Here is a 27,267-nt window from a genome sequence, read left to right on the forward strand (position 1 = left end):
AACCGGCATCGTTTTATCCAGATGGTATCGCCTAGTTAAGGCCGGTTTAGAGTACCCGTGAACGTGAACTTGAACAGGCGGTGGAATAGGACGATCATTTCACGGTGAACTACATTGCGAACAAACAATTAAAACAATCGTGGTGAATAGAATGATTTTGTTCACGTTCACGTTCATTTTAAAAGTTCGACAGTGAACGTGAAGTAAATAAACATCGATCTTCAATAAAGTAATTCGGATAAAATATACAGTTGTTCACGAATCAACCCAAACCAACGAAGTTTTTTAACCCGCGCAGAGATCCGATTGATTGAAATTGCATCCATATCAAAATTTTCATTGAAAACTTGAGAATTGCTAAACATATCCTTTTACAGTTCGCGGTGAAATAATTTTCAGAATGCCTTGGGACATTCGAACGTGAACATGAACGTGGAAATATTTTGACGTCTATATTCACCACTGTTTTCACGTTCACGTTCACCGAAGTCGGTGAACTATGGTGAGTTCACCAACATCTCGATTCCACGGTGGAAATTCAGAATTGTTGTGAAATATTGAATTAATTCATTTTTATCAATATGAATTGTGTTTGAACATGTTTTTCAACTAGAAAATGTTCCTATCGTTTCAAGATGTTTTCCTCGCGTTTTATATATGGACTGATGAATTATTAACAAAAAAGTGTTTGTCCGCGTTCACGTTCACGGGAACTCTAAACCTACCTTTACCAGAAAGATGGGAAAATTTTTTAGAAAGTGAAATTTCGAGTGGACCTCTTGGTGTACAAATTTGTTCTTATGAATGCTTTCCTCGGCCTTTTTCGACCGGAAACTGAGTTAAGGTTCTAAAATTAAGTGTAACCACTCAGCTCTACTGAATTAACCCTTTCCCGTACAACATCGAGTCTCACTCGTGGGTACTTGCATAACATAGGACGCTAGAATGCTTGGAAAAGTAGTGAAATCACTTGATTTGTGACGTATTAAATAATACGGAAGGGGTTAAAACCTAAACTCATTTCTAGTTGCCAGAAAGATAATATGAACATTCGTTGTAGTTCAATATTAGTCTGAAGAAGATTGGAAAAGATCCAAATTCAATCATTCAACAGTTGAACTATATTACTTATGATATAATGAAAAATTGAACAGATTTCAATGACATTTACTGATGTCTCATCGAGATATTTTCCGTTTGCACAACGGTTAAAAAACTTGAGCCTGTTTTCACTCTGCTTCGTGTTACCTTCTAATAGTAAAAGCTGATGTCAAATTTGCTTACCCCAAAACGACATGAATACAGCAAAAAGTACCGTTGTTGGATTATCAAATAAGTACGTTACTCGAGCATGCAAGCAAGTTTCACTCAGCTCCCAATAATCACACCAATGATCACACAGAGGGCACATCTTGATGTCATTGTTTACGGAACAAATTTCTTCACTGAAAAATAATAACGGTTGAACTTACAGTACATATTTCAAATGTCAAAATTCGAACCAGTCAAGGAGGAATGAATTTAAGTTAAAGTACATGTTGTTCTTAAGTTTTGCAATAACATTTACTAGTTTTGTTGAACTTGATTCATGACCCCGCCTGAAAATTCAGTGTCTTTCCCCAGGGACCGACATAGGGCTCAGCGCGTTAATCCACTTGACTGGTTTTAAACATAAAGAAAAAGAGAGAAAGTAAAATGTAAACTTACCTCGGAGTGTTATATTTCAAGGTTTTCCAAGAATACACGAAACAGATTATCCCCACGATAGATGCTAAGAGTAGCATATAGGTATAGTATCCCAACCAGGCAAAATATAATCCAATTTTCACTCCAAAATAATCCTTAACATAATCCAACGGCTGATAGCGGTACCATTTAAATAGTGCAGCCCACTTAGTGTACAAAAGATGACGCATACTACCCGGTACGTTGATCTCACCCTAAAAATACGTAGAAGATTAAAATAGACTGTTGCTTTCCAATTAATTAGTTCTCAATACTGACATCATGTAGGGGATAGGCAGCAATGTATATTTCTTCGGTTATCATCCGCTCTATTCCAAAAGAGTAACCACTACTCGAATCATCTGTGAATCGCTTTCGATCTAGGATGAACTGTACTATACGTGAACGAATAGCAGCAGTGAAGAAACGTGCCTGTTTGTGATCAAATCTGGAAGAAAAAAAACACATTAAAAATTATTGGAACTTTGTACAAGCACAGTATTTTATTTTATGTCTATACAGATGATTCAATTGCAAAATAAGAGCATATATCAAGTACCAGCATAGCCAGCTGTGCTGCCATTCTACGCATAGTTGTCCCATGTTCCAAAATCAACAATCGAGAAAAACGCAATCAAAGTTTTCTAGCATATTTGTCTACCAGAGGCTTTAGGCATTTCAGTTCAGCAATACAACGGGTTTTTTACTAGCAGTAAACTATTGTCTAAGGAAATGTTGCCCTTACTTGAACCAATCAAGCTTGATTATAGGTTTAATAATTTATGGTGGGACAGTGACTTGATGTTGTTTTTTTTAAATACTGGGAACAAACAGTGAGTTTTTTGTGGTTTTCCGAAAGATTATGCATAAAAACATCGTTTTTTGAAGAAGGGAGTGATCTGCAACACCTTTGTAGAATATAAATTTCATTGTTATTTGGCTTTCACTAACAAGGTGTACACTAGGGTGCCAATGTATGGGAAAAAATCGACCCTAAATTTTCAAAAAATTAACCTACACAAAATGTTCGGACTTAAGGGAGAGTGGCGCAAAGTGGTCAAAGTTTGAGTTTTTTTGAAAGTCGAAAAATCCCAAGGGGATAGGAAATAGGGGTTTTTGAAAACATTTTTTTGATGCCAAATGTCTTAAAATTGCATGAAACGTCGAGATCTAGTGTCAACAAAGCTCAATGCCGTCAACGCGAATTGAGCTTCCTTTACGAGTTTAGGGGAACGTAAAAGATAATAATTGATTTTCAGGCGGAATGAACACTTTTTTGTTTCCAGATGGCTTTATAACAAATGAGAAATATTAGTCGAACTAGTTATTTCTCTCAGTACGACAATTAATCGATTAATCGATTATTTGTGGCGATTAATCGTATCGAATAACAAACTACTGAAAAGTATTCGATTAGTGGATGAACGATTAATTCAAAAAATAGGGGATCACTAGATATTCCTAATGCGCTCGGCAAAATGGGCAAACCCATAAGCCGTTATAAAGGGTGTGTCACATCAAATTGCATCACGGAAAAAACGCTGTAGAAATTCGCCCAGTAGACCGATCCTTTTGAAAATTTTAGACAGTAAAATAAAAACTATTAAACAACTTTTGGCATTTTCTTTTTATTCATACTTCGAGCCCAAGCCCGTATGCTCGCACCTTCCTCTTTACCCCGTCCATAAGGTTCTGTACAACGTCAGGTTGTAGTTTTTTTTGAACAGAAATCCATTTTCTCTTGAAGTCCGCCTCCGATTTGACAACTTTTGGGTTCTTCCGGAGGGCCTGCTTCATAATCGCCCAATATTTCTCTATTGGGCGAAGCTCCGGCGCGTTGGGCGGGTTCATTTCCTTTGGCACGAAGGTGACCCCGTTGGCTTCGTACCACTCCAACACGTCCTTTGAATAGTGGCACGAAGCGAGATCCGGCCAGAAGATGGTCGGGCCCTCGTGCTGCTTCAATAGTGGTAGTAAGCGCTTCTGTTGGCACTCCTTAAGGTAAACCTGCCCGTTTACCGTGCCGGTCATCCAAAGGGGGCGCTCCGCTTTCCGCAAGAGCAGATCGCTTGCCACACCATGTACTTTTTGGCAAACTTGGATAGTTTCTGCTTGCGAATCTCCTCCGGAACGTTGAATTTGTCCTCTGCGGATAAGAACAACAGGCCCGGCAGCTGACGAAAGTCCGCTTTGACGTAGGTTTCGTCGTCCATTACCAGGCAATGCGGCTTCGTCAGCATTTCGGTGTACAGCTCCCGGGCTCGCGTCTTCCCCACCATGTTTTGCCATTCGTCACGGTTAGGAGCCTTCTGAACCTTGTATGTACGCAGGCCCTCCCGCTGCTTGGTCCGCTGGATGAATGAACTTGACAAATTCAGCTTATTGGGGACATCCCGGACCGAACTTCTCGGATCACGTCTAAACTGCTTAACTACGCGCTTGTGATCTTTTTCACTGACGGAGCATCCATTTTTGCCGTTCTTCACCTTCCGGTCGATGGTTAGGTTCTCGAAGTATCGTTTTAGTACTCTGCTAACCGTGGATTGGACGATTCCCAGCATCTTACCGATGTCCCGATGTGACAACTCCGGATTCTCGAAATGAGTGCACAGGATTAATTCACGACGCTCTTTTTCGTTCGACGACATTTTTCCAAATTTACGAAAAATTGACAGTGAAGCATGGCCAACGTGATCTATACACTCTTATCTGATTATAAGCGAAAGCTGAAGATATAATTCCTAAAAATTAATTTTCTACAGCGTTTTTTCCGTGATGCAATTTGATGTGACACACCCTTTACGAATTAACGATGAAATGTATCGGAAGATAAATAATAAATTAGAGCTAACACACGTATATTTATTCTCTAAATCTATATTCAAACTCGGAAGTATATCGTGAAGTGTGAAAGCATAAAAATGTGGTTTCGGGTGTCAATAAAATAATTTTCTCGATTCTTCATTCGGAACTTGCTGTGAAATGTTGATTTGCACGATGATATATGAGCAAAATATGAGCAAAATATTTTGTGATAACTGTAAATCTCGACGAGTAATGCAATTTTAGGACATTTGGCATCAATTTTTTTATCTCGGTTTTCGATGATTTTTAGTTTTTCAAAACAACTCAAATCAACATTTCAACATCGAGATAACTATTTTTCATTGGCACCCTAAACCATACTGTTCGTCTCGTATTGCAAAAAAAAATAAGTCCCAGAGATTTTTGACAAAAATTTTTTTTCGAGATGACACTAGATCTCGACGTTTTATGCAATTTTAAGACATTTCGCATCAAAAAAAAATTCAAAAACCCCCGATTTCCTTCATCCAAGGGGGGAGGATGATTTTCGACTCAAACTTTGACCGCTTTGGGCCACTCTCCCTTAACCCTTTCGCTACGAGCGTCGTCTATAGACGACATCCGCGCGACGACTTTTGTGTACGAGTGTCGTCTGTAGACGACATCCGCGCGATGAGCTGTGTGTCGTCTTTAAACTACATGAGAGTGATACTGCACATCGATTACACCAGCGCGACGTGCATACTTTTCGGCGCAGTGCTCCGTACAGCGGTAGAACTCCGGCGCAGCACACTGCCGTATTGAAAGGGTTAAGTCCGATTGAAATGATATTTTGCATAGGGTGTTTTTTCGAGATGTGGAACATTTTTTATGGGGTAACCTTTTGAAATTCGAGATGACCATTTTCATTGGCACCCTAGTGTACACGTGTTCTGTTAAACTTTTTTTCATTTATTTGAGAATTAGTTCGTTCCTTCAAACCAGAAATGAGTGCATTAGCCCTGCTGATAGCGTGGCATATAATTCTTGAACCGATTCATTCATTATAGATCCACAAAAAATACATAGTTGGACAGTTATGCTTAACATATCAGCATGAAACAATTGAGCTTGATGTTGTTTTTTAAAAGATGGGAACAAACAATATCTTATATAGGTTAGTGTCTTTTTTAAAGGCGAGTGAAATATACCTTTGTCTTTTGCCGTGATTATTTTATCAGGTTCTCAGATTTTCGTTAAAGTTATATTAGACCCGTATTTTTTTCATTAGAGTGACCATTTCGATTGGTCGGTAGTTTTTTTCTTTTTTTTTTCAAAAATGCATTTTTTCAATAACTCATAACTTTTGAACTACTAGACCGATGCAGACGATCGACATTTCAAATTAAGGCCTGGTATTTTTTGAAAAAATACTATACCTGCGAGCAATTTGAGTTTTGTTTTCGTGATTTTTGATTATATTTGTTTTTTGTAGTTTACATGGTTTCGGGACCAAGGATTTATATTTTTTCGTATTTTTCTGGATTTATTCTGGTATTTTTCTTTCCAAAAATCAGAGATGTGTTTTTTTGTCATTTTTTAGTTATGCTTTTTCGAAGCTAACACTTTTCTGTCTTCGAGTTGTTTGTTTATTTATTGTGCTTAAATATGATAATTTCAGCTGTCCAGTTTTTATAAGACCATTTAAAAATTCATAAATAATATCAATGAAAAATTAAATGAATAAAATGAATTGAATTGAAAAAAAAATAAGTCAAAAATCACTCGTAATCCGGTCGGTAAACTAGACTGACTTATGTACTGGTTACACAACAAAAGACCAAAGCAGAAAACACTATTTGGCAGATGGTAATAATGTTGGCAGTTAAGACATTTTGGCAGATGTTAAAAATGTTGGCAGTTAAGAAAAATTGATGTAAGAACATTGAAGACCCCATAAGATAAAAATATTTTATACACTTACAGGTATTCCTTATCTCGACTGTAAACCGCTGTGAATCGTTGTGATCGAGGTGGGAAATATTTTTCTTCCACTAGAATCCGTCGTGCTATTTTACCACCAATTCCTTTCAAGCGAGACAGTACGGATGTCGTGCGAACTTTGAAGCCAGCCATTCCCGGTATCTACAAATTGAAATACAATCACGCTTTTGTTAACTTTTTGTACGTTTTAAATAAATAAATTAATACATAAATAGGTAGAAAAATAATAGAATAATAGAAAACAAGCACCGAATGTTAATAAGAACACAATAGTTATAAAATGTATACCTAAATTAAGCCTATTGTTTTGTCACACGTGTTTCTATTTGGTCCTCACTATACTGCAAACAGAGTTCTTATTTTATATCCTAGTAGATACGGTATTGATGAGTACGCCAATCCAAAACCAAGTAAAAGCCAAATAAATAGAAAACTGGAATCAAAAGCATTTGTTATTTCGGGCAAATAGAGAAATATTAGCGGACAGTTGAGAAATTTTTTTCAACTATACAACAATGTTTATTTGTTGAACTTCAGATTTCATCAATATGATCTTTATCTTTATTTTATGTTTATTGCAAATATCAAATTTTATATTCTTTTACTATCCTTATCCCATTATACACTCTGTCCAACTTCTATAAGACCATCCTGATTCTATTTCGTTGCAACACAAACAATTAGAATTTCAACATGATACATTCATACATTGTTGAATGCTTAGAATAAAGTATATTTAACGTCAATTTCGTTCAAAAGAGTTGTTTGTTTATTTTTTATACTTAACTATGATGATTCCAGCTGTCCAGTTATAAAAGACCATTTCAAAAAGTATTATGAATGAAAAATTCAAAACGATCGGCTGATTTACATGTCAATAATTGGCAAACTTGCCTTTTCGGCTAATGAACTGTAAAAATCGTGTTGGTATACTATTTACCAAATTCTGCTGAACGGATTTTTCGATATTTTATCATGTTTACGAAATTGCGAACAGCTCTTCTATTGTGATGTACCGCTTTCCCTCGGTGTAGATTCTGCCTACAAGGATCCCCCTAAGATTTTCAACAGTATTCAAGTCTGGAAAGCGAGCTGGCCAGTCCAAAAAATCAAACGATATGAAAGCTATCTTGGGCTTTCCGGTTGCACAGAATCCCGCCCAAACCATGCACGAGCCTCCACCAATGTTCCTGGTTGAAAAATACTGCTCCTTCTTCCGTAAATCACGTCGGTACCCGTTGAAACCATCAGGACCATCCAAATTGAACCTTTTTTCGTCAGTAAAGATAAGCAATACATTGAAGAACTTTTCGTTATGGTATATAGCAAAATTTATTCTGTTGGAATCATTCTTCTCATAACATACCATGCCCCACTGTCGGTTCATATGAGCTTCGACAAAACTCAGACGTCTTCCGATGTGAGATGGTGTAAGATGAGGAGCTTTAACCTTTTAAGCCCTCTTTATGTATTTAAATTGAAATATTGCTTCATTTGCATAAGCGTTTCTGAGGTATTCGAAGCTGTTCTATCTATTTCCCGCTCCCGGCCAGAGAGCTTCGATTTACGCGGAGCTCTCTCCTTCTTACCGTATCCTTGAGATTTCGCCAAATAATTGAACACTACTTGATGGGATCGTCCAATCCGACGAGCAATTTCTCTGATACCAACATTTTCCTGGTGAAAGGCATCGATTTGTCTTTATTTTTTCTCCGTGAGAACTTTTTCCTTTTGCCTTTTCCAGATTTATTGATCAAAACAACTAAAACAACGGAAGATCTAACTGGTCTTATAGAAACTTGACAATTGAAAAAGACAAAAACATTCGTTTACGCTCAGTGCTTGCAAACACACATATGAAAATCATGCAATGTATGGTAGTCACCAGTACCTACTCACTAGAATATAAATTGAAGCATTGTCTGTTAACCATTAGAGGCGAAGTTGAAAGCCCCCTAAAAACAAAGAATTGAATTGAATTGTTAACCATGACACAAAGCAGCAAAATCATGCCCTGATCTTATAGAAGTTGGACAGAATGTTCCAATAAATATGTAACATACTCGTGATAACTAACAAAAATATGTTTCATTATGACTTAGTATAGTATTATATTAGTATAGTGGTATATGCGGAGCATGATATTCGAAATATAAGCAACTGCAACACCATCGCTGTACTTTATGCCAGAAAATTCTCATCAATCAATGCATTCTTTAAAAACTGGATGACAATTACTACATGGGCTGAAAAGCTCCGAGATTTTTCAACAGATGTCGCCGCTAAATATTCATTTCGAGAGATTCGTTACTCAAGTTGGAACTGTATTTCTTTTGATGGTTTTCGTTATGTAACAGGCGAATCATTAGTAAAGGCACTAAATTCAGGTCACATTTTCAGCAACTCAAATTCCGTATCATCAGATGTGCCAAAGAAATTGGACCTTGAGGTGGTCCATACCATGAGGCGAGGTTTGCAGGACCAGAAACGTTATTGCCATTCAAGAAGAAGGTCTAGTCCATTTTGATGATCTCATCTAAATAAAGTCTATTGTATTAAAAATGATCAACATACTGTTTTCTTTCAGACATACTAAATTTTGTCCCTGTTCTGGTTCTGTTATTTTTGCAAAGTGGACTGATCTTTCGAAGACTCAAGAGTTCCATCGAAATGCAAAAATTTGAAGGAGTTAGGAGTTATTAGTCGTTTCTTTAATATTCACAGAAGAACAAGTATCAATATATCCCAAGTTATCGTTCGCTTTATGTGGAATCAGTCACTACTTTTTTTCTATCTCATTACATTACACATTTTTACAAAGCCTACTGATTTACATCTATATGCGTAACTGAAATAAATCGACCCAGAGAACTGCATGTAATAATATATGGTAATAAATATGGTGATTTTTCGAGCGACATAGCATGCGATACCATAACTATTTCTCAAAGAGTGACGTCAGTCATTATGTTTATATTCGATTGCCTACCACATCCATGTGGAAATGCTATTTTCAGTATCTGTTTTATCAATGAAAAACATACATTTTATTGAAGTTCCCATAAGTATAATGTGACAGCGTGTAGTGGATATTTGTGAAATTACTTAATTACGTTGAAAAAGACGAATGAAAGTGATATTTCAGTACAACATTTTCACTCCCCCACGGCCATACAAACGAACGAAGTTTCGTTAGTTTTACCGTACCATATAGATATTACTATGGATCTCAGTGTCGGTGTGTGTGATGTAGGAAAATGGTGTTCAATTAAGCAGCATTTCACCGAAAATGCTTCCGAGGACTAAGAATACGACTGTCTCTGGACCGTTTTACCATATAAATAATGGAAATAAGTAACAATACAATTGCCACCTGTTAAAAACAAACCGTTGCAAGATTTCATGAGAAATTGGACTCAAATCATCATGAAAACGTGAGTATTTTGAACATTGTTTTGTTTCTTCCATATACATTTCATAGAGAACGCAAATAATTACGACACGAAATTTTGCATGCGAATAAAAGTATACTTCGCCTACTAGAGATGATCAAACCGTTCACGAACGGTACGAAAGAACTAGTTCGTCGAAAAGAGTGAACGATCGGTCGTTCTTTTTCAAAGAACGGTAGTTCTCCCCACGAACTGATTGCGAGCGAACGGTTTGTGAACGAACGGAACGAACTGATTCCGTAAGAACGGTTTGCGAGTGAACTGTTTGAGAGTGAACTGTTGGAGAGTGAACTGTTTGCGAGTGAACTGTATGGCAAAGAACTGATTTAGAGTGAACTGTTTGGGAACGAACTGTTTGAGAACGAAGTGTTTGCGGCCGAACTGTTTGCGAACAAACTAGTGCAGCTGAACTGATTTGCGCTGGACGGAATGGATAAATATAACGAGAACGCTTGTAAGGAAAATAAAACGATTTGTCATTTATGAGCAAAATGCATGAACTCATGGTTTATTTTGTTAATGTATACTCAATTTTGTGTTAAATATAAAATTAGATTTTCGTAGTTTTAAAAGCAAAACTATATATTTTCAATTTCATGTATTTTTTAAATTCCGCGTAACAATCATATACTTTCTGATTATCAGAAAAAAAGCTGGGGGAAGCTGGGGCGATTCATGGATTAGGTAAACATTAAATATTATAGTGAGGGCATGTTGAGAAAAAAGTTTTTTCGTTGCTTTCAATTCATTGTTTGGCCTATTGCGTGTACGTGTTATCGTGATTGTTTGTATGATTGATTGTTAGTGAAAATCGCTGGTGATTTTTTTGCCTGAATGAAAATTATAAAATATGATCTTACACGGAACCTGTGTGTTGTCCAAAAAGAGAATATGAAAAATTGCACATATGTTATGCGCATCAAATTATTACATAAACTTTTGTCGACCGATAAACATATTTTCACATACAGTTCGCGACTTTTAAAGAAGCAGCTTATCTTTCCCCACTAAATATCAAAAATATAAATCCCATACGTACACTATCCAATCCAACGATATCAATTAATAGCTGTCTATTGATGTTGGGTTCCTGCTAACATTCTATGTTGTTCTTAATACTGTTGAACAAAAGAGCGAAAGAACGGTTCAAAAGAACTGATTCACTTAGATGAACGGTTAGTGAGTGAACCGTTCATCAAAGTGAACTGTTTTGCCCATCTCTATCGCCTACTGCTTCACCTCGATATGTATCTCATTGGAAACAAACCCACAGAAAATGTGTATTGTCACAAGCAAGGCGCTCGCATAAATGTATAACAGGTGAAGCAACATCATCACTTCAATAAGAAAGGGATTACGGTTTGTGGAGCAGGGGTTGTTTGTTTTGTTATTGCTAGGATACGCCATTTTTGCATTTTCAAATGCGAGTGTAGTGGATGAACTGGATATGAATGAAATTCTACAGAATCATCCCTTCTTTTTCACATAAATTCGCGAAAGTCGAACATAGAAGGCATCGTTCTAATAAGCGTCGTAGCATTTTTTAGAGAGCCGCCAGCAGTAGAGATGGGCAAAACAGTTCACTTTGATGAACGGTTCAGTCTAGAGATGTGCCATCCGCTCATGAACTGTTCCGAAGAATCGACTCTTTGAAGTGAGTTGACGCGGAACAGCTCGCAAAAAAAATCAAACAGCTCTTCAGCTCACTTTGATGATGATGAAGGAGAGAAAAGAGCTGTTGAATTGAAGAGTGTGTGTGAGCTGTAAGATTCAAATGAACTGACCGTCTCTCGCTCTTCGTGTTAAGACATCAGTTTAGTTTCATTTGTCCCTCGTCTTTTCAACTGTTATATTCGCGTTGACGGCATTGAGCTTTGTTTACCAGTTTAGGGGGCGCCAAAAATAATAATTGGCTCTCAGGCAGAATGAACACGTTTTTAAAATTCAAATTATTAATGAAAATTAACTTCTGTGTATCAAATGAGTATTCTATTTCAATGAAAAACACTTTGTTTGCAGGCGGTGCAAAAATCTCATAAGATTTTTTTTTTTTTTTGAAGAAAACTTTCTATTGTAATGTAAAGCCTCAATAAAAATGTCGGAAATGTTGTACTCGCCGAGTCTGTTGTAAATAATAGTCTGGAATACGTGTTTCAAGTAATTAATAATATGGTGTGAAAAATTTCATTTGAATTTTAACATTTTCAAACTGGCTTCGTGGCTATCGAGTTTGGGACCCAAATTGAAAGTCGGCACTGACAACTGAGCTGAAGAGCTGTTCATAAAGAACAGCTCATTTAGATGAGCTGATATGATCAGAGCTGTTCATCATGATGAGCTGATTTGCACACCTCTAGTTCAGTCACAAACCGTTCATCTAAGTGAATCAGTTTTTTTGAACAGTTCTTTCGCTCTTTCGTTCAGCGGTATTCAGAACAACATAAAATATTAGCTGGAACCCAACATCTATAGACAGCTATTCATTGATATCGTTGGATTGGATAGTATACGTATGGGATTTATATTTTTGAAATTTAGTGGGGAAAGATAAGGTGCTTCTTCTTTAAAAGTCGCAAACTGTATGTGAAAATATATTTATCGGACGACAAAAGTATAAGTAATAATTTAATGCGAACAAAATATGTGCAATTTTTCATATTTTCTGTGTGGACAACACATAGATTCCATGTAAGATCATATTTCATTCAGAGGAAAAATTCAGCAACTATTTCTACTAACAATCAATTAATAAACAATCACGATAACACGTACACGCAATAGGCCAAACAATGGATTGAAAGCAACGAAAAAACTTTCTTCTCAACTTGCCCTCACTATGAGATTTTATGTTTACCTAATTCATGAATCGCCCCAGCTTCCCCTAGATTTTTTTCTGATAATCAGGAAGTATATGAATGTTTCGCGGAATTGAAGAAAATACATGAAATTGAAAATATACAGCTTCGCCTTTATAACTACGAAAATCTAATTAGATTTTTAACCCAAAATTGAGTATACATCAACAAAATAAACCTTGCGTTACATGCATTTTGCTCGTAAATAACAATATCGTTTTATTTTTCTTACAAGCATTCTCGTTCTATTTATCCATTCCGTCCAGCGCAAATCAGTTCAGCTGCACTCTTTCGTTCGCAAACAATTTGCCCGCAAACACTTCGTTCTCGAACAGTTCGTTCTCAAACAGTTCACTCCTAATCAGTTCTTTCCCATACAGTTCACTCGCAAACAGTTCGTTCACAAACAGTTCACTCTCAATCAGTTCACTCACAAACCGTTCTTTCGGAATCAGTTCGTTCACAAACCGTTCGCTCGCAATCAGTTCGTGAGAACTATCGTTCTTTGAAAAAGAACGACCGTTCGTTCACTCTTTTCGGCGAACTAGTTCTTTCGTACCGTTCGTGAACGGTTTGCCCATCTCTAGCCAGCAGCCTTCTGATGATTTTCCTGTTCTTCCGACCGTGTAGAGATATTAACCAGAGCTGTTTGTAAACAATACTGACAGCAATTCCGATATGGCTGAAAGTGCATTTCATATGATTGTTTCACCTGGTATAAATTAGAGCTTATCAATACCAACATTTTGCCATGCAGAACATGTCGATATCTTAATCCTACTTAAAGTTATTGATGTTTCTTTACCCAAAAAGTCATGATTTCAATTTTAATTTACTCAAACACAAAAAAATAACATAGTTATGAAAATCACATATTATATAGAGCGAAATTTTTTTTTTAAATTCCGTTAACAAATATTTTTATGTTTGCCCCAGAAAGAATGACAAACAAATGAAAAGAGCCTGTTTTTTGGGAAAAAATATCAATATCTTTGAGTGATTTTAGGTATTGACAAGTTCTGCGTCACAAAATGTTTGTATTAGTAAGTTCTAAAACTCTTCGAAGAGAGTTTGTATGTAGAATTTTAAATATAAAAGTAAGAGCGAAAAACAGTTTTTTTTCATGGTGACCCTAACGTAACTTAGAAAAAAGGCGCTATATCGGTTATTTCAAGAGATAGATCTTTGTTCTACAAAGATGTTTCAAATAACTAGGACTACAACATTGTCGAACTATGTTTACCTCTATCTATAAAAATAAGAAAGTAAGATTTTTTTATTTCATCGACAATTTTGGTCACCCTATTTTTGATAACATAAAAATGAGCGCTCTATCGTATGTAACAACTTTGTCGAAGACAGTTTTTGTCTAGAGAATGACTGTCGAGCTCTAAATGCTAATTTCCAGTTAAATACATCTCCTGGACCATTGTGCAACGGTCTAGTGGCGAGGAGAATTCAGTGCATTTTGAACCCTGAGACTGTGTACAGCACGAACCAAACATGGTGTGCGAGAAATCACTGTTTCCATCGGGAATAAGGATCCACCAATGGAAAAACCCCGAATCTCCTGTTTTGAAAATAGCGACCCGCAAGAAGGAAAGCTTTTTACAGTAGCAGCAGTTTTCTTCTTGCTGGTCCACCGGTGAACGAGATGATAATGACTACCATCAAAACGCTGAAAGGAGGCGATCTGGCGTAGTGGTAACATTCATAGGTCTGACGCTAAAAATCACGAGTTCAACTCTCACTCCCGACATTCTTCCAAAAAGTGGAAGTGAAGTGACGAACCAGCCAAAAGTGTTGAAAATCACTATAATACAGAGAAAAAAACGCTAAAGGAACACAAAGGTTCATGGCTGCAGTTCATTAAGCAAATACTTAGCACCTACAGGGTGATGTGGCGAAGTTACTTCATTTATCAAGCCGGTGAAGAAGGCGACCAACAAGAAGAAAGCTATTGCTACCGTTGTACCGTTGCACAGAAGCCGAAGACGTCGGAAATCAGAAGCAACTGCAAAAAAGCTTTACATCATCACGCAAATGAATTTTGAAATAGTTCTTCTCAAAATTCGAAATTTCTTGAAAGCGAAAGAGTTTCTCAAATACTGTGATCAAATACATTCTTTTGGTAATTTCTTTAATCAAGAGCGATCAGTATCACAGACTGTCTTATACCCATGTTTTTCCGTGCCACAATATTTTTAGCCTACTTGTGACCTTACACGTTTTCTGACCGGTTGCTTCTGTTGCAGTTGTTTTCGGCGGCGATTTATTTCATGAACCATGTATACGCTAGATGATAAAGCCAATCCTGACCCAAGATTATAAAGAACGTGTTGTAATCCGCTTAACAGCTGCCAGTAAGCAGGCACCGATTGATGCATCTAGAATATCTCGGTAATCTACCGGATCATAATGCTTATTCCGTCTTTTATTCCAGGATGCAAAATAAAGCTAGGTCACCTCATGCTAAAGTCATGCTGAAGCAGTTCGAACATATTTTCTCATGGACTCGATCGACTTTGGAGTGTCTGAGCTGACTGAATTCGAGATTATTCGGTATCAAGGAATAATGAAGCCAGTTCATAATTCATGAATGAGGAAGGAGGAACAGACCAGAACCCTCGTTTTAAGAAGATCATAGATATTTTCGGTTTATCTCTTTAATCAATTGAATATTGATGCAATATTTGTTGCTATAAATGCTCCAGGAAGCATTGCTTTTAACCGAGTTGAACGTCAGATGGCTACTCTTTCACGGGTCCAAAAACCGCATTTTTATCGTTATGTAATATGTGACCACGCTAGTTATTCCTTGGAAATACGCAACCATCTCAAACTACACGGACTAATTATTCCAAACATCACGATCCCTTCAGTAGAAGACGAAAAAACAACAGTTAGAATGGAAAAAATAAGGAATAATATAATAAACACAAACTTCGCAATATAAAATAATTTAAAGCCAGAGACAATCCAAAACAAAATGTTAATCTTATAGGTAGTTGTTAATGCCACACATTGTACATTTCTTTTTGACGTAGGACTACGTCTTTCATTTCTATACCGGGGTGTAAAACCAAAGTTTCGAGAACGAAAGCGTTACGCTGGAGACCGAGATTTTGAGCGTTAATAGCTCTTAAACAACTGAACGAAATGGTATGATAAACACTTCATTCGAAAGATAAAATGTCTACGCGTCATATACTTGTTACTTTTTGATCCAAAAACTTGTTTCAATAGTCTTAAAATTGCTTTCAAAACAGGCTATTGAAATCACCAATCGGTATATAAGCGAGCGCCGCTCGTAAACCCACTCAGTTATGATTGAACAGCGATTGGAGCATGTTGTCGCTGTTGTTGTGAAGCTAATTTCGTTTATCATGAAAACGCTGATGAACGGTGTCACCAAGAGCCTGTTTGTGCACCTAAGGCCAAAAGGGAATCCATCAGGAGGAGAGTGATGCCACGGTTCCGCTTGAAACATCGGAGCAGCCGCCACACACACACACACACATACACGCGCGGAATTCTCGTTGCTATCATCGTTACTGAAAAATAATCTGCCAGTTCCCCTGGGAATTGAAAAATACATTCATGCGAAAGAGTTTATTTTAATGTTTTCTATCCATATAACACTGCAACCAAATACATTTGGTTTTGTTATTTTTCAATCAATCGCAATTAACAGGAAAGCTTCTGAATATTTTTTTTCCCCATCAGTGGAAATTTTCGTATCCAATATTGGATGCATAACATGAAAAACGGAAAATGTTTCACATCGCGAATATCAAGTCATTTTCGAGCGATTATTTGCTTTCTACTCATATAATGCTGCGACCAAATACATTTCGTTTTGGATTTTTTCAATCAAGTGCGATCAAGTAAGACCATGTCTTTCGGCAATTTATTAGAGGTGCAATGAATCTTTAGGAATTCCTGCTCTACGTGCACTGGCAAACAATGTTTACTCAACAATTTCTCAAACGAGAAATGGGTGTTGTGAGAAAGGATTAGCGAACGCGAAAACGACAAACGGGAGAAAGATACGTTTGGAGGTTGAAGGAAATTGGCAGAAAACTTCTTCATTCTATCATTCAAATAATGTGATTCATACCACATCGTTTTGCCAGAAAGAGATTATTAATGTTCAAAGGAGGAATCGAGTCCTCCGAGGAAATTACCCAGCGCAAATTAGAGTCGACTATCGATTGCGGCATTCGTACACAAATAATTTCATAATGCAGTTTCACCAAAGTGATTTCTTCGGATATATTCACTACATCATGTCATGTATTTCATATTCTTCATTAAGAAATCCATATCCATGGCACCTATCGGTAACGAATTATTATCGAAACCACGATTTTCGCTAAATGCTCCTTTCAGTTCGGCCTGTAAAAAACTTTTCTGTACTCTAATCCATCAAATTTGGAGCCCTGAAAAGGGCCGTTGATTATATGCTAAGCTAATATAGCACGCTCTCCTCGGATACGATGGGCCAGCTGGATGTCCTTGGGCATGATGTGACGCGTTTTGCATGGATAGCACACAAATTGGTATCTTCGAATAAGCCTCCTGCAGCGTCATAGCCGCGGAACTTTGGAAGCGCAAGTCGGGTTTGAAGTCCTGAGCAATTCCACGATCCAAATGCTGCAAAGGTAGCTGCGGATCAGCAATTCGATCGACTTCTGATAGCGATGAATTTCACGCAAAGTTCCCGGTCGATAGCGATGTGGCTTCTCCACCTATCCTGCTACTGGTGCGCTTATCCGAGCTGACTTCGTGTGCCTTACCACCAAATGACTAACGAGCTGTCTGCGAAAGACTAACGAGCTCGAGTCCTCACGGTGCGAGAGTAGAGTAAGAAATGAACGAAAGCAAAGGAAGCGTCATTTTATAAACCATAAAAGTATAGAATCTAAATCCCACCCTTATTATATTCGTGAGTATACAGTAAGCTTATATAATAAAGAGGGTGGGGTTTACATTCGATTCTTTTATGTTTAATAAAATGACACTTCCCTTGCTTTCGTTCATTTCTTACTCTACTCTCGCACCGTGAGGACTCGTTTCATCGGGACTAAGCAGACAGCTCGTTAGTCCTTCGGTGGTTAGGCACCACGAAAGCAGCTCGGATAAGCGTACCAGTAGCAGGATAGGTGGAGAAGCCACATCGCTATCGACCGGGAACTTTGCGTGAAATTCATCGCTATCGGAAGTCGGCCGAATTGCTGATCCGCAAGCTACCTTTGCAGCTTTTGGTTCGTGGAATTGCTCAGGACTTCAAAACCGACTTGCGCTTCCAAAGTTCCGCGGTTATGACGCTGCAGGAGGCTTATTCGAAGATACAAATTTGTGTGCTATCAACGTAAAACGCGTCACAGCATGCCCAAGGACATTCAGCTGGCCCGTCGAATCCAAGGAGATGGTGCTATATTAGCTTAGCATATAATCAACGGCCCTTTTCAGGGCTCCAAATTTGATGGATTAGAGTTCAGAAAAGTTTTTTGCAGGCCAAACTGAAATGAGAATTTTCGTTTGGATGCCATACAGCATCGAGAAAATTCCGGAAAGATCTAATCGTTGCTGAAAAATAATCTGCCAGTTCCCTGGGAATTGAAGAATACATCCATGCGAAAGAGTTTATTTTAATGTTTTCTAATTATATGGCGAACACAGCGACCAAATACATTTGATTTCGTAATTTTTCAATCAAGTGTAATTAGCTGGAAAGCTTCTGAAGATTATTCTTTCCCATCAGTAGGATATTTTCCTATCCAATAATGGATGCATAACATGAAAAACGGAAAATGTTTCGTATCGCCAAAATTATATATTTTCAATCGATTATTGCTCAGTCGCCGAAATTTTCATACTCAGAGAGTTCATTCTCCTCTAGTTTGCCTTCCAAATTGCCATCGTAAACCACACCTTCTCTCGATTCAATCACGCACGAAAAGCATACTGAAATGATATTCTGGTGGTGAAACCCATTCATTTTTCGTGAGGCGTCGTGCACAAATTACGTAACGCGATAAGGGGGGAGGGGTTAGATGTTGCGTTACTTTCTGTTTATTAGAGATAGGAAATTGCGTTACGAAAGGGGGGGGGAGGTTCAAAATCCGGATTTTTGCGTTACGTAATTTGTGCACGACGCCTGAGGACATCGACAAGACAACATCGTTACTGAACGAGCTGAACGGCGAGGGATCGAGGTATTCATTACCTGGCTTGACCTGACCTGAAATGCAATCAGTTTGTTTTAACTGTGAGGGAGCGCAGAAAAGCCGATCGATCAGAATGAGAAGAGAAGGTGACCAAGAGAGTATCAGCATCGAAATACGGTTCCTCGGGAAGACATAGAAGCAGCCGCCACACACACACACATACACGCGCGCAACTCTTTTCGTTTGCTGGTTATCGAGAGGAAACCTGGAAAGAAATGATCGTTACTGAAAAATAATCTGCCAGTTCCCTTGGAATTGAAAATTACATTCAAGCGAGTTTATTTTAATGTTTTCTATCCATATAATACTGCGACCACATACATTTGGTTTTGTGATTTGTCAATCAATTGCAGTTAACAGGAAAGCTTCTGAAGATTATTCTTCAGAACAAGGTTTTTTGTATCCAATATTGGATGCATAAAACCTTGAGTCTTCAAAGTAACACTCTCGTTTTTGAAGTCACCCAAATATTTATTTATTCATTCATTCAGGATGGATTTAGATTCAACTTCGAACAAATGATCTCTAAATCAACGATAGTCCTACGTCACCCTTGCGGTTATACCATAGATATAACCCACTTCCTGTTTTCATTTCGTTTTTTCTCTTGTATGTTTATCAACATTAGCTATGTTATACGATAAGTTGTGCTCGATATTCATAAAACTCTTTGTAATATGATTTTTTAAAAGCAAAACATACTTATTGGTTCTTATGTATGCAAACCTTTTGACTAATAAATTGTGCAGTGCTCGCCAACTTGCTTTGGGTTTCAAAGTTCTTCACCAAGCATAAGGACTAATAGTTCGTCGCAAAGGAAAATATAAATGAAACATTAGAAACACAACTAAACCCAAAATATTCGAAAGAAACGCGATACAAACACAAAGTTTTACACGAAAAATGCATAACAATGGAACATACCTCTTTCATTGGCATTCGAAGTTTCAAAATTTCGCTGTACCTCCTCAGTACTTCTAAAGGAGCATGAATCTGGGAAATAGAAATGAAACGAGATTAGACTTGTTGCTGGAAACCGTTCCAATACACAATGCACCTTGATGAAGTGAATTTCTCCTTCGATTGTTTCCGTTTCAAGTTGTAAACCATCTCTTAGGAGATTCTGCTCGAAAATATTTCGTTTTTTCTGTTTCATGTCTTCTAGGTGAAGTTCCTCCCTACTGGGATTCTTCCATACCAGCACAAAATCAACAGATCGGATGCCATCCAGGAAATAAAGCGAATTGATGACTGATACAGAATCACCTTGTCGATTGTAATGGGGATTGAAGTCATTCGAAGGTTGTTCAAAACATGGCTCTGCCTGATTCTGGGCCGCTTGGATGTTTGATATCGTACTGGAGCTTTCGCCATCATCTTGCCTTTAATAGAACGTATTATTTCATTCTAGATATCCAATGATTAATCTTATTTTAATATAAACTCCCATCTACATCGCTAATAGTGCTAGAGTTTTGGAATAAACGTTGAAATTTCGAATAAAAAACATTAATTACCTGATAGTATTCATATCGCCAACTTCATCCTCAATGATGTGAAGATTTGCTAATGACATAGCTTGAAGATCATTTGAATGACCATTAGTCTTCAGCTTATTGACTGTAGAACGTGATTCAATATTATTGAAAGCTCGAGACGGAACATTACTATCATTCACGTCCTGATTATAGAACATATATAATTTTTCAGCCTCTGTTGACAATATTCCATTTTCTGAAAAAGGAAATTATTGAACTTTTAAACACTATATTCAAACTCAACTAATTAACTTTATCAGAAGACCTCGAAAGTAATTTTGTGAGATTTTTTCAATTTGATTATTTATCTAAACATTTTCGCTGAACTAAAGAACCAGGTTTGCCATACTAATTTGGAAATAAAGCTTCCAAACAACTGTGAAGAAACGTTATTCCAATTAGACGACTGTTCTCAATGAAAATTTATATTGAATGAGCAGGCTGAATCGATTCTCATGCCTTTCACTTTAGAATTCATTTATCTATAGGTGTATCTTTCAAAACATATCAATATATAAACATCAATCGGCATCCTAAATTGGAGTCCATTACAAAATAGCGAAGAAGGATTAGCCTATTGGGATATCTTCGTTATCCGGCGATACTTGACAAGGTAACAGCACTTCAAATGGACCAAAAATTTGCTTATTCGCCATAGTTTAAGTATCCGGCTATATGTTCGATTCAACAAGCGCAAACCAAGCTGAAACTGATGTTTACTCATTCAATTTTATCATACATACAGTGCAACTTATCTCAAATTTGTCGAAAATCACTAAAATGTTTGGACTAAGTAAATTACCTTTGTAATAATTTCGAGATCGTAAGACCTGACTGAAATGTACATATAGAACCCTAATTACTTGGAATTTTTTCCTTCCCAAACGTACTCTATAATGCAGTATAACATTGCAATTATATAACAGCAGATTTTTTTTTGTGTCCAGTACTCACAAATTCTGGAATTTCTTAGAACCAACACACTCACCCATTGAATAAATAAATTCCGAAACAGAAAAATCGAAATATTTTCCCGATGACCAGATGTTCAATCAAAACAATGTTAAGCCGACAAGTCAGGGATCAAGGATACAGAGAGGTGAAACGTTGTGTCAAGCGTTGAAATGAACGAACTATTTTTTGACGTAGGACTACGTCTTTCATTTCTATACCGGGGTGTAAAACCAAAGTTTCGAGAACGAAAGCGTTACGCTGGAGACCGAGATTTTGAGCGTTAATAGCTCTTAAACAACTGAACGAAATGGTATGATAAACACGGTTCCCGGAATAAATCGCCACAGAAAACGACTGCAACAGAAACCACCGCTTATAAAATGTGTAGTAGGCTATAAATATTGTGGCGCGGTATTGTATTTCAAAACAAGAATTAACCGGGCAAACGTATCGCCCCAGGCAAACGTAACGCCCCGGGCAGACGTATACCGTCCGACGCTCGCTAGAGCTCGGTCGGACATTGCTAAAGGATCGTATCCTATGTTTCAAACTAACCGGGCAATCAGTGGATCCCAGGTTTGCGTGCGAGACACCGCCGCTTCCGACGGCGGGTCGGCGGTGGACTCGGATTGCGTCATCTTGGCGGCATGGGCCGCCTCGATTCCTTATCCTCGCCAAATGGGGACTTCGTCCCCATTACATTGTCCTCAGAATAAATTTCGAAAAACGAGAACAAGAGAATAAATTTATAATAGAAATGTGAGGCACATGATGTTTTTCCCGCGCCAAATATTTCTAGCCTACTACACTTTTTCTAAGCGGTTGTTTCTGTTGCAGTTGTTTACTGTGGCGATTTATTCCGGTCACCGATAAACACTTCATTCGAAAGATAAAATGTCTACGCGTCATATACTTGTTACTTTTTGATCCAAAAACTTGTTTCAATAGTCTTAAAATTGCTTTCAAAACAGGCTATTGAAATCACCAATCGGTATATAAGCGAGCGCCGCTCGTAAACCCACTCAGTTATGATTGAACAGCGATTGGAGCATGTTGTCGCTGTTGTTGTGAAGCTAATTTCGTTTATCATGAAAACGCTGATGAACGGTGTCACCAAGAGCCTGTTTGTGCACCTAAGGCCAAAAGGGAATCCATCAGGAGGAGAGTGATGCCACGGTTCCGCTTGAAACATCGGAGCAGCCGCCACACACACACACACACATACACGCGCGGAATTCTCGTTGCTATCATCGTTACTGAAAAATAATCTGCCAGTTCCCCTGGGAATTGAAAAATACATTCATGCGAAAGAGTTTATTTTAATGTTTTCTATCCATATAACACTGCAACCAAATACATTTGGTTTTGTTATTTTTCAATCAATCGCAATTAACAGGAAAGCTTCTGAATATTTTTTTTCCCCATCAGTGGAAATTTTCGTATCCAATATTGGATGCATAACATGAAAAACGGAAAATGTTTCACATCGCGAAAATCAAGTCATTTTCGAGCGATTATTTGCTTTCTACTCATATAATGCTGCGACCAAATACATTTCGTTTTGGATTTTTTCAATCAAGTGCGATCAACGTAAGACCATGTCTTTCGGCAATTTATTAGAGGTGCAATGAATCTTTAGGAATTCCTGCTCTACGTGCACTGGCAAACAATGTTTACTCAACAATTTCTCAAACGATAAATGGGTGTTGTGAGAAAGGATTAGCGAACGCGAAAACGACAAACGGGAGAAAGATACGTTTGGAGGTTGAAGGAAATTGGCAGAAAACTTCTTCATTCTATCATTCAAATAATGTGATTCATACCACATCGTTTTGCCAGAAAGAGATTATTAATGTTCAAAGGAGGAATCGAGTCCTCCGAGGAAATTACCCAGCGCAAATTAGAGTCGACTATCGATTGCGGCATTCGTACACAAATAATTTTATAATGCAGTTTCACCAAAGTGATTTCTTCGGATATATTCACTACATCATGTCATGTATTTCATATTCTTCATTAAGAAATCCATATCCATGGCACCTATCGGTAACGAATTATTATCGAAACCACGATTTTCGCTAAATGCTCCTTTCAGTTCGGCCTGTAAAAAACTTTTCTGTACTCTAATCCATCAAATTTGGAGCCCTGAAAAGGGCCGTTGATTATATGCTAAGCTAATATAGCACGCTCTCCTCGGATACGATGGGCCAGCTGGATGTCCTTGGGCATGATGTGACGCGTTTTGCATGGATAGCACACAAATTGGTATCTTCGAATAAGCCTCCTGCAGCGTCATAGCCGCGGAACTTTGGAAGCGCAAGTCGGGTTTGAAGTCCTGAGCAATTCCACGATCCAAATGCTGCAAAGGTAGCTGCGGATCAGCAATTCGATCGACTTCTGATAGCGATGAATTTCACGCAAAGTTCCCGGTCGATAGCGATGTGGCTTCTCCACCTATCCTGCTACTGGTGCGCTTATCCGAGCTGACTTCGTGTGCATTACCACCAAATGACTAACGAGCTGTCTGCGAAAGACTAACGAGCTCGAGTCCTCACGGTGCGAGAGTAGAGTAAGAAATGAACGAAAGCAAAGGAAGCGTCATTTTATAAACCATAAAAGTATAGAATCTAAATCCCACCCTTATTATATTCGTGAGTATACAGTAAGCTTATATAATAAAGAGGGTGGGGTTTACATTCGATTCTTTTATGTTTTATAAAATGACACTTCCCTTGCTTTCGTTCATTTCTTACTCTACTCTCGCACCGTGAGGACTCGTTTCATTGGGACTAAGCAGACAGCTCGTTAGTCCTTCGGTGGTAAGGCACCACGAAAGCAGCTCGGATAAGCGTACCAGTAGCAGGATAGGTGGAGAAGCCACATCGCTATCGACTGGGAACTTTGCGTGAAATTCATCGCTATCGGAAGTCGGCCGAATTGCTGATCCGCAAGCTACCTTTGCAGCTTTTGGTTCGTGGAATTGCTCAGGACTTCAAAACCGACTTGCGCTTCCAAAGTTCCGCGATTATGACGCTGCAGGAGGCTTATTCGAAGATACAAATTTGTGTGCTATCAACGTAAAACGCGTCACATCATGCCCAAGGACATTCAGCTGGCCCGTCGAATCCAAGGAGATGGTGCTATATTAGCTTAGCATATAATCAACGGCCCTTTTCAGGGCTCCAAATTTGATGGATTAGAGTTCAGAAAAGTTTTTTGCAGGCCAAACTGAAATGAGAATTTTCGTTTGGATGCCATACAGCATCGAGAAAATTCCGGAAAGATCTAATCGTTGCTGAAAAATAATCTGCCAGTTCCCTGGGAATTGAAGAATACATCCATGCGAAAGAGTTTATTTTAATGTTTTCTAATTATATGGCGAACACAGCGACCAAATACATTTGATTTCGTAATTTTTCAATCAAGTGTAATTAGCTGGAAAGCTTCTGAAGATTATTCTTTCCCATCAGTAGGATATTTTCCTATCCAATAATGGATGCATAACATGAAAAACGGAAAATGTTTCGTATCGCCAAAATTATATATTTTCAATCGATTATTGCTCAGTCGCCGAAATTTTCATACTCAGAGAGTTCATTCTCCTCTAGTTTGCCTTCCAAATTGCCATCGTAAACCACACCTTCTCTCGATTCAATCACGCACGAAAAGCATACTGAAATGATATTCTGGTGGTGAAACCCATTCATTTTTCGTGAGGCGTCGTGCACAAATTACGTAACGCGATAAGGGGGGAGGGGTTAGATGTTGCGTTACTTTCTGTTTATTAGAGATAGGAAATTGCGTTACGAAAGGGGGGGGGGAGGTTCAAAATCCGGATTTTTGCGTTACGTAATTTGTGCACGACGCCTGAGGACATCGACAAGACAACATCGTTACTGAACGAGCTGAACGGCGAGGGATCGAGGTATTCATTACCTGGCTTGACCTGACCTGAAATGCAATCAGTTTGTTTTAACTGTGAGGGAGCGCAGAAAAGCCGATCGATCAGAATGAGAAGAGAAGGTGACCAAGAGAGTATCAGCATCGAAATACGGTTCCTCGGGAAGACATAGAAGCAGCCGCCACACACACACACATACACGCGCGCAACTCTTTTCGTTTGCTGGTTATCGAGAGGAAACCTGGAAAGAAATGATCGTTGCTGAAAAATAATCTGCCAGTTCCCTTGGAATTGAAAATTACATTCAAGCGAGTTTATTTTAATGTTTTCTATCCATATAATACTGCGACCACATACATTTGGTTTTGTGATTTGTCAATCAATTGCAGTTAACAGGAAAGCTTCTGAAGATTATTCTTCAGAACAAGGTTTTTTGTATCCAATATTGGATGCATAAAACCTTGAGTCTTCAAAGTAACACTCTCGTTTTTGAAGTCACCCAAATATTTATTTATTCATTCATTCAGGATGGATTTAGATTCAACTTCGAACAAATGATCTCTAAATCAACGATAGTCCTACGTCACCCTTGCGGTTATACCATAGATATAACCCACTTCCTGTTTTTTCTCTTAAATTATTGCTAGCGTTCAAAATCATAAGGGCCCAACTGACATTTTAGAAGAAACTGAAACATCAGTGTTAATGAGGTGTTTTTAACTTAATTACAATTCAGTGTTACTTCTAGTCAAATGTTAACTCTAGGATTATTTGAATAAACCTCTTGTTTGATATTGCATTTTTATACGATAATGTATTCAGAAAAACTTTTCCGTGCATGCTATAAGTATGGAACACCTTCAATCCAATGTACTGAAATTACACAAGCTTGAATATTATGAATTATTTTGAATTCTACTGTTTCCTCTGTCTATTGGTATCGCATTATATAAAAGCCCGAAGTAGATAAATAAAACTCTCTCTTATCATACAACTCTACATCTGTGTACATCATTTATTGGAAGAAGTCATTGATTTCGACAAGTTCGCCTCGCTCGCTCTCAGAGGATAGAGAAAATAAGTATATCTAAGTCTTCAACAGTGGTGCCGAAACCCGGGAATCGTCTCGCCGGATAACTATCGGGTCAAAAGTGTGTCGCAGCAGTACAATTCGAATGTGTCTGAGCCCCCTTTGGCTGACTCGAAGCAATTGATCGACGAATTCTACATCAAGAATACGTGACCAGCCGTCGTCACCTCCGAAAGCGTGAAGTTGCCTCAACTTCTCTTATTCATCTCGTTCATCGAAAAACCGACTCAGTTACCAGGTACGTCACATTTATCTCGTTGATTGTCCGAGATCATGCCAACACCTGCAATGAGAAAAACTCGCACTAGTGTAGTGAATCGGTTAAAAATTTTACACAGACGTAGGTCGAACATTCTCGGCTCCGCGCAGCTTATAAAAACTTTTAATGATGAATACCATGAAGGCATGGTTCATCAAATACAGGTTAGAATAGATCTACTCGATGATCTATGGAAAAGATTTTGTGAAATACAGAATGAAATCGAAATATATGAGGAATCCGAAGATTCTGAGGACCTTTCAGAACAACGTGTGTCATTCCAGAACATTTATGTTGATCTCAAATCCTCTCTAATCACAAAATTGCCTCATGATAATCTCGTTTCAACTTCTCGTGTACCGACAGGTCAGGTACAGCCACAAATCACACAAGCAATTCGTCTTCCGGAGATTAGAATCCCAGAATTCGATGGGAATCCGGAAAAGTGGATTGAGTTCCGAGATCTTTTCAA

At 38.0% G+C, this 27,267-nt stretch overlaps 1 protein-coding gene across 6 annotated transcripts in view; it reads right to left on the reverse strand.

Annotated features, from left to right (window-relative positions):
- Positions 1 to 21,692, reverse strand: part of LOC129768998 (anoctamin-1) — a 61,020-nt gene extending 39,328 nt beyond the window's left edge. For 3 of the 6 annotated variants that reach the window (XM_055770982.1, XM_055770980.1, XM_055770981.1), the window contains exons 1-10: positions 21,546 to 21,661; positions 21,394 to 21,482; positions 20,571 to 20,787; positions 20,111 to 20,435; positions 19,978 to 20,046; positions 19,780 to 19,851; positions 6,494 to 6,654; positions 2,005 to 2,173; positions 1,708 to 1,940; positions 1,285 to 1,445 (exon numbers count right to left, since the gene is read on the reverse strand). In XM_055770982.1, coding sequence (XP_055626957.1) covers positions 1,285 to 1,445; positions 1,708 to 1,940; positions 2,005 to 2,173; positions 6,494 to 6,654; positions 19,780 to 19,851; positions 19,978 to 20,046; positions 20,111 to 20,435; positions 20,571 to 20,787; positions 21,394 to 21,482; positions 21,546 to 21,583 — 1,534 coding nt within the window. In that variant the 5' untranslated portion in view covers positions 21,584 to 21,661. Of the gene's footprint in view, positions 1 to 1,284; positions 1,446 to 1,707; positions 1,941 to 2,004; positions 2,174 to 6,493; positions 6,655 to 19,779; positions 19,852 to 19,977; positions 20,047 to 20,110; positions 20,436 to 20,570; positions 20,788 to 21,393; positions 21,483 to 21,545 lie in introns of all 6 variants that reach the window. The other 3 variants (XM_055770976.1, XM_055770978.1, XM_055770977.1) reach the window with 3 other exon arrangements.
- Positions 21,693 to 27,267: the final 5,575 nt, after the last annotated feature.

The sequence above is a fragment of the Toxorhynchites rutilus genome, chromosome 2 (genome assembly GCF_029784135.1).
Source record: "Toxorhynchites rutilus septentrionalis strain SRP chromosome 2, ASM2978413v1, whole genome shotgun sequence".
Taxonomy (NCBI): Eukaryota; Metazoa; Arthropoda; class Insecta; order Diptera; family Culicidae; genus Toxorhynchites; species Toxorhynchites rutilus.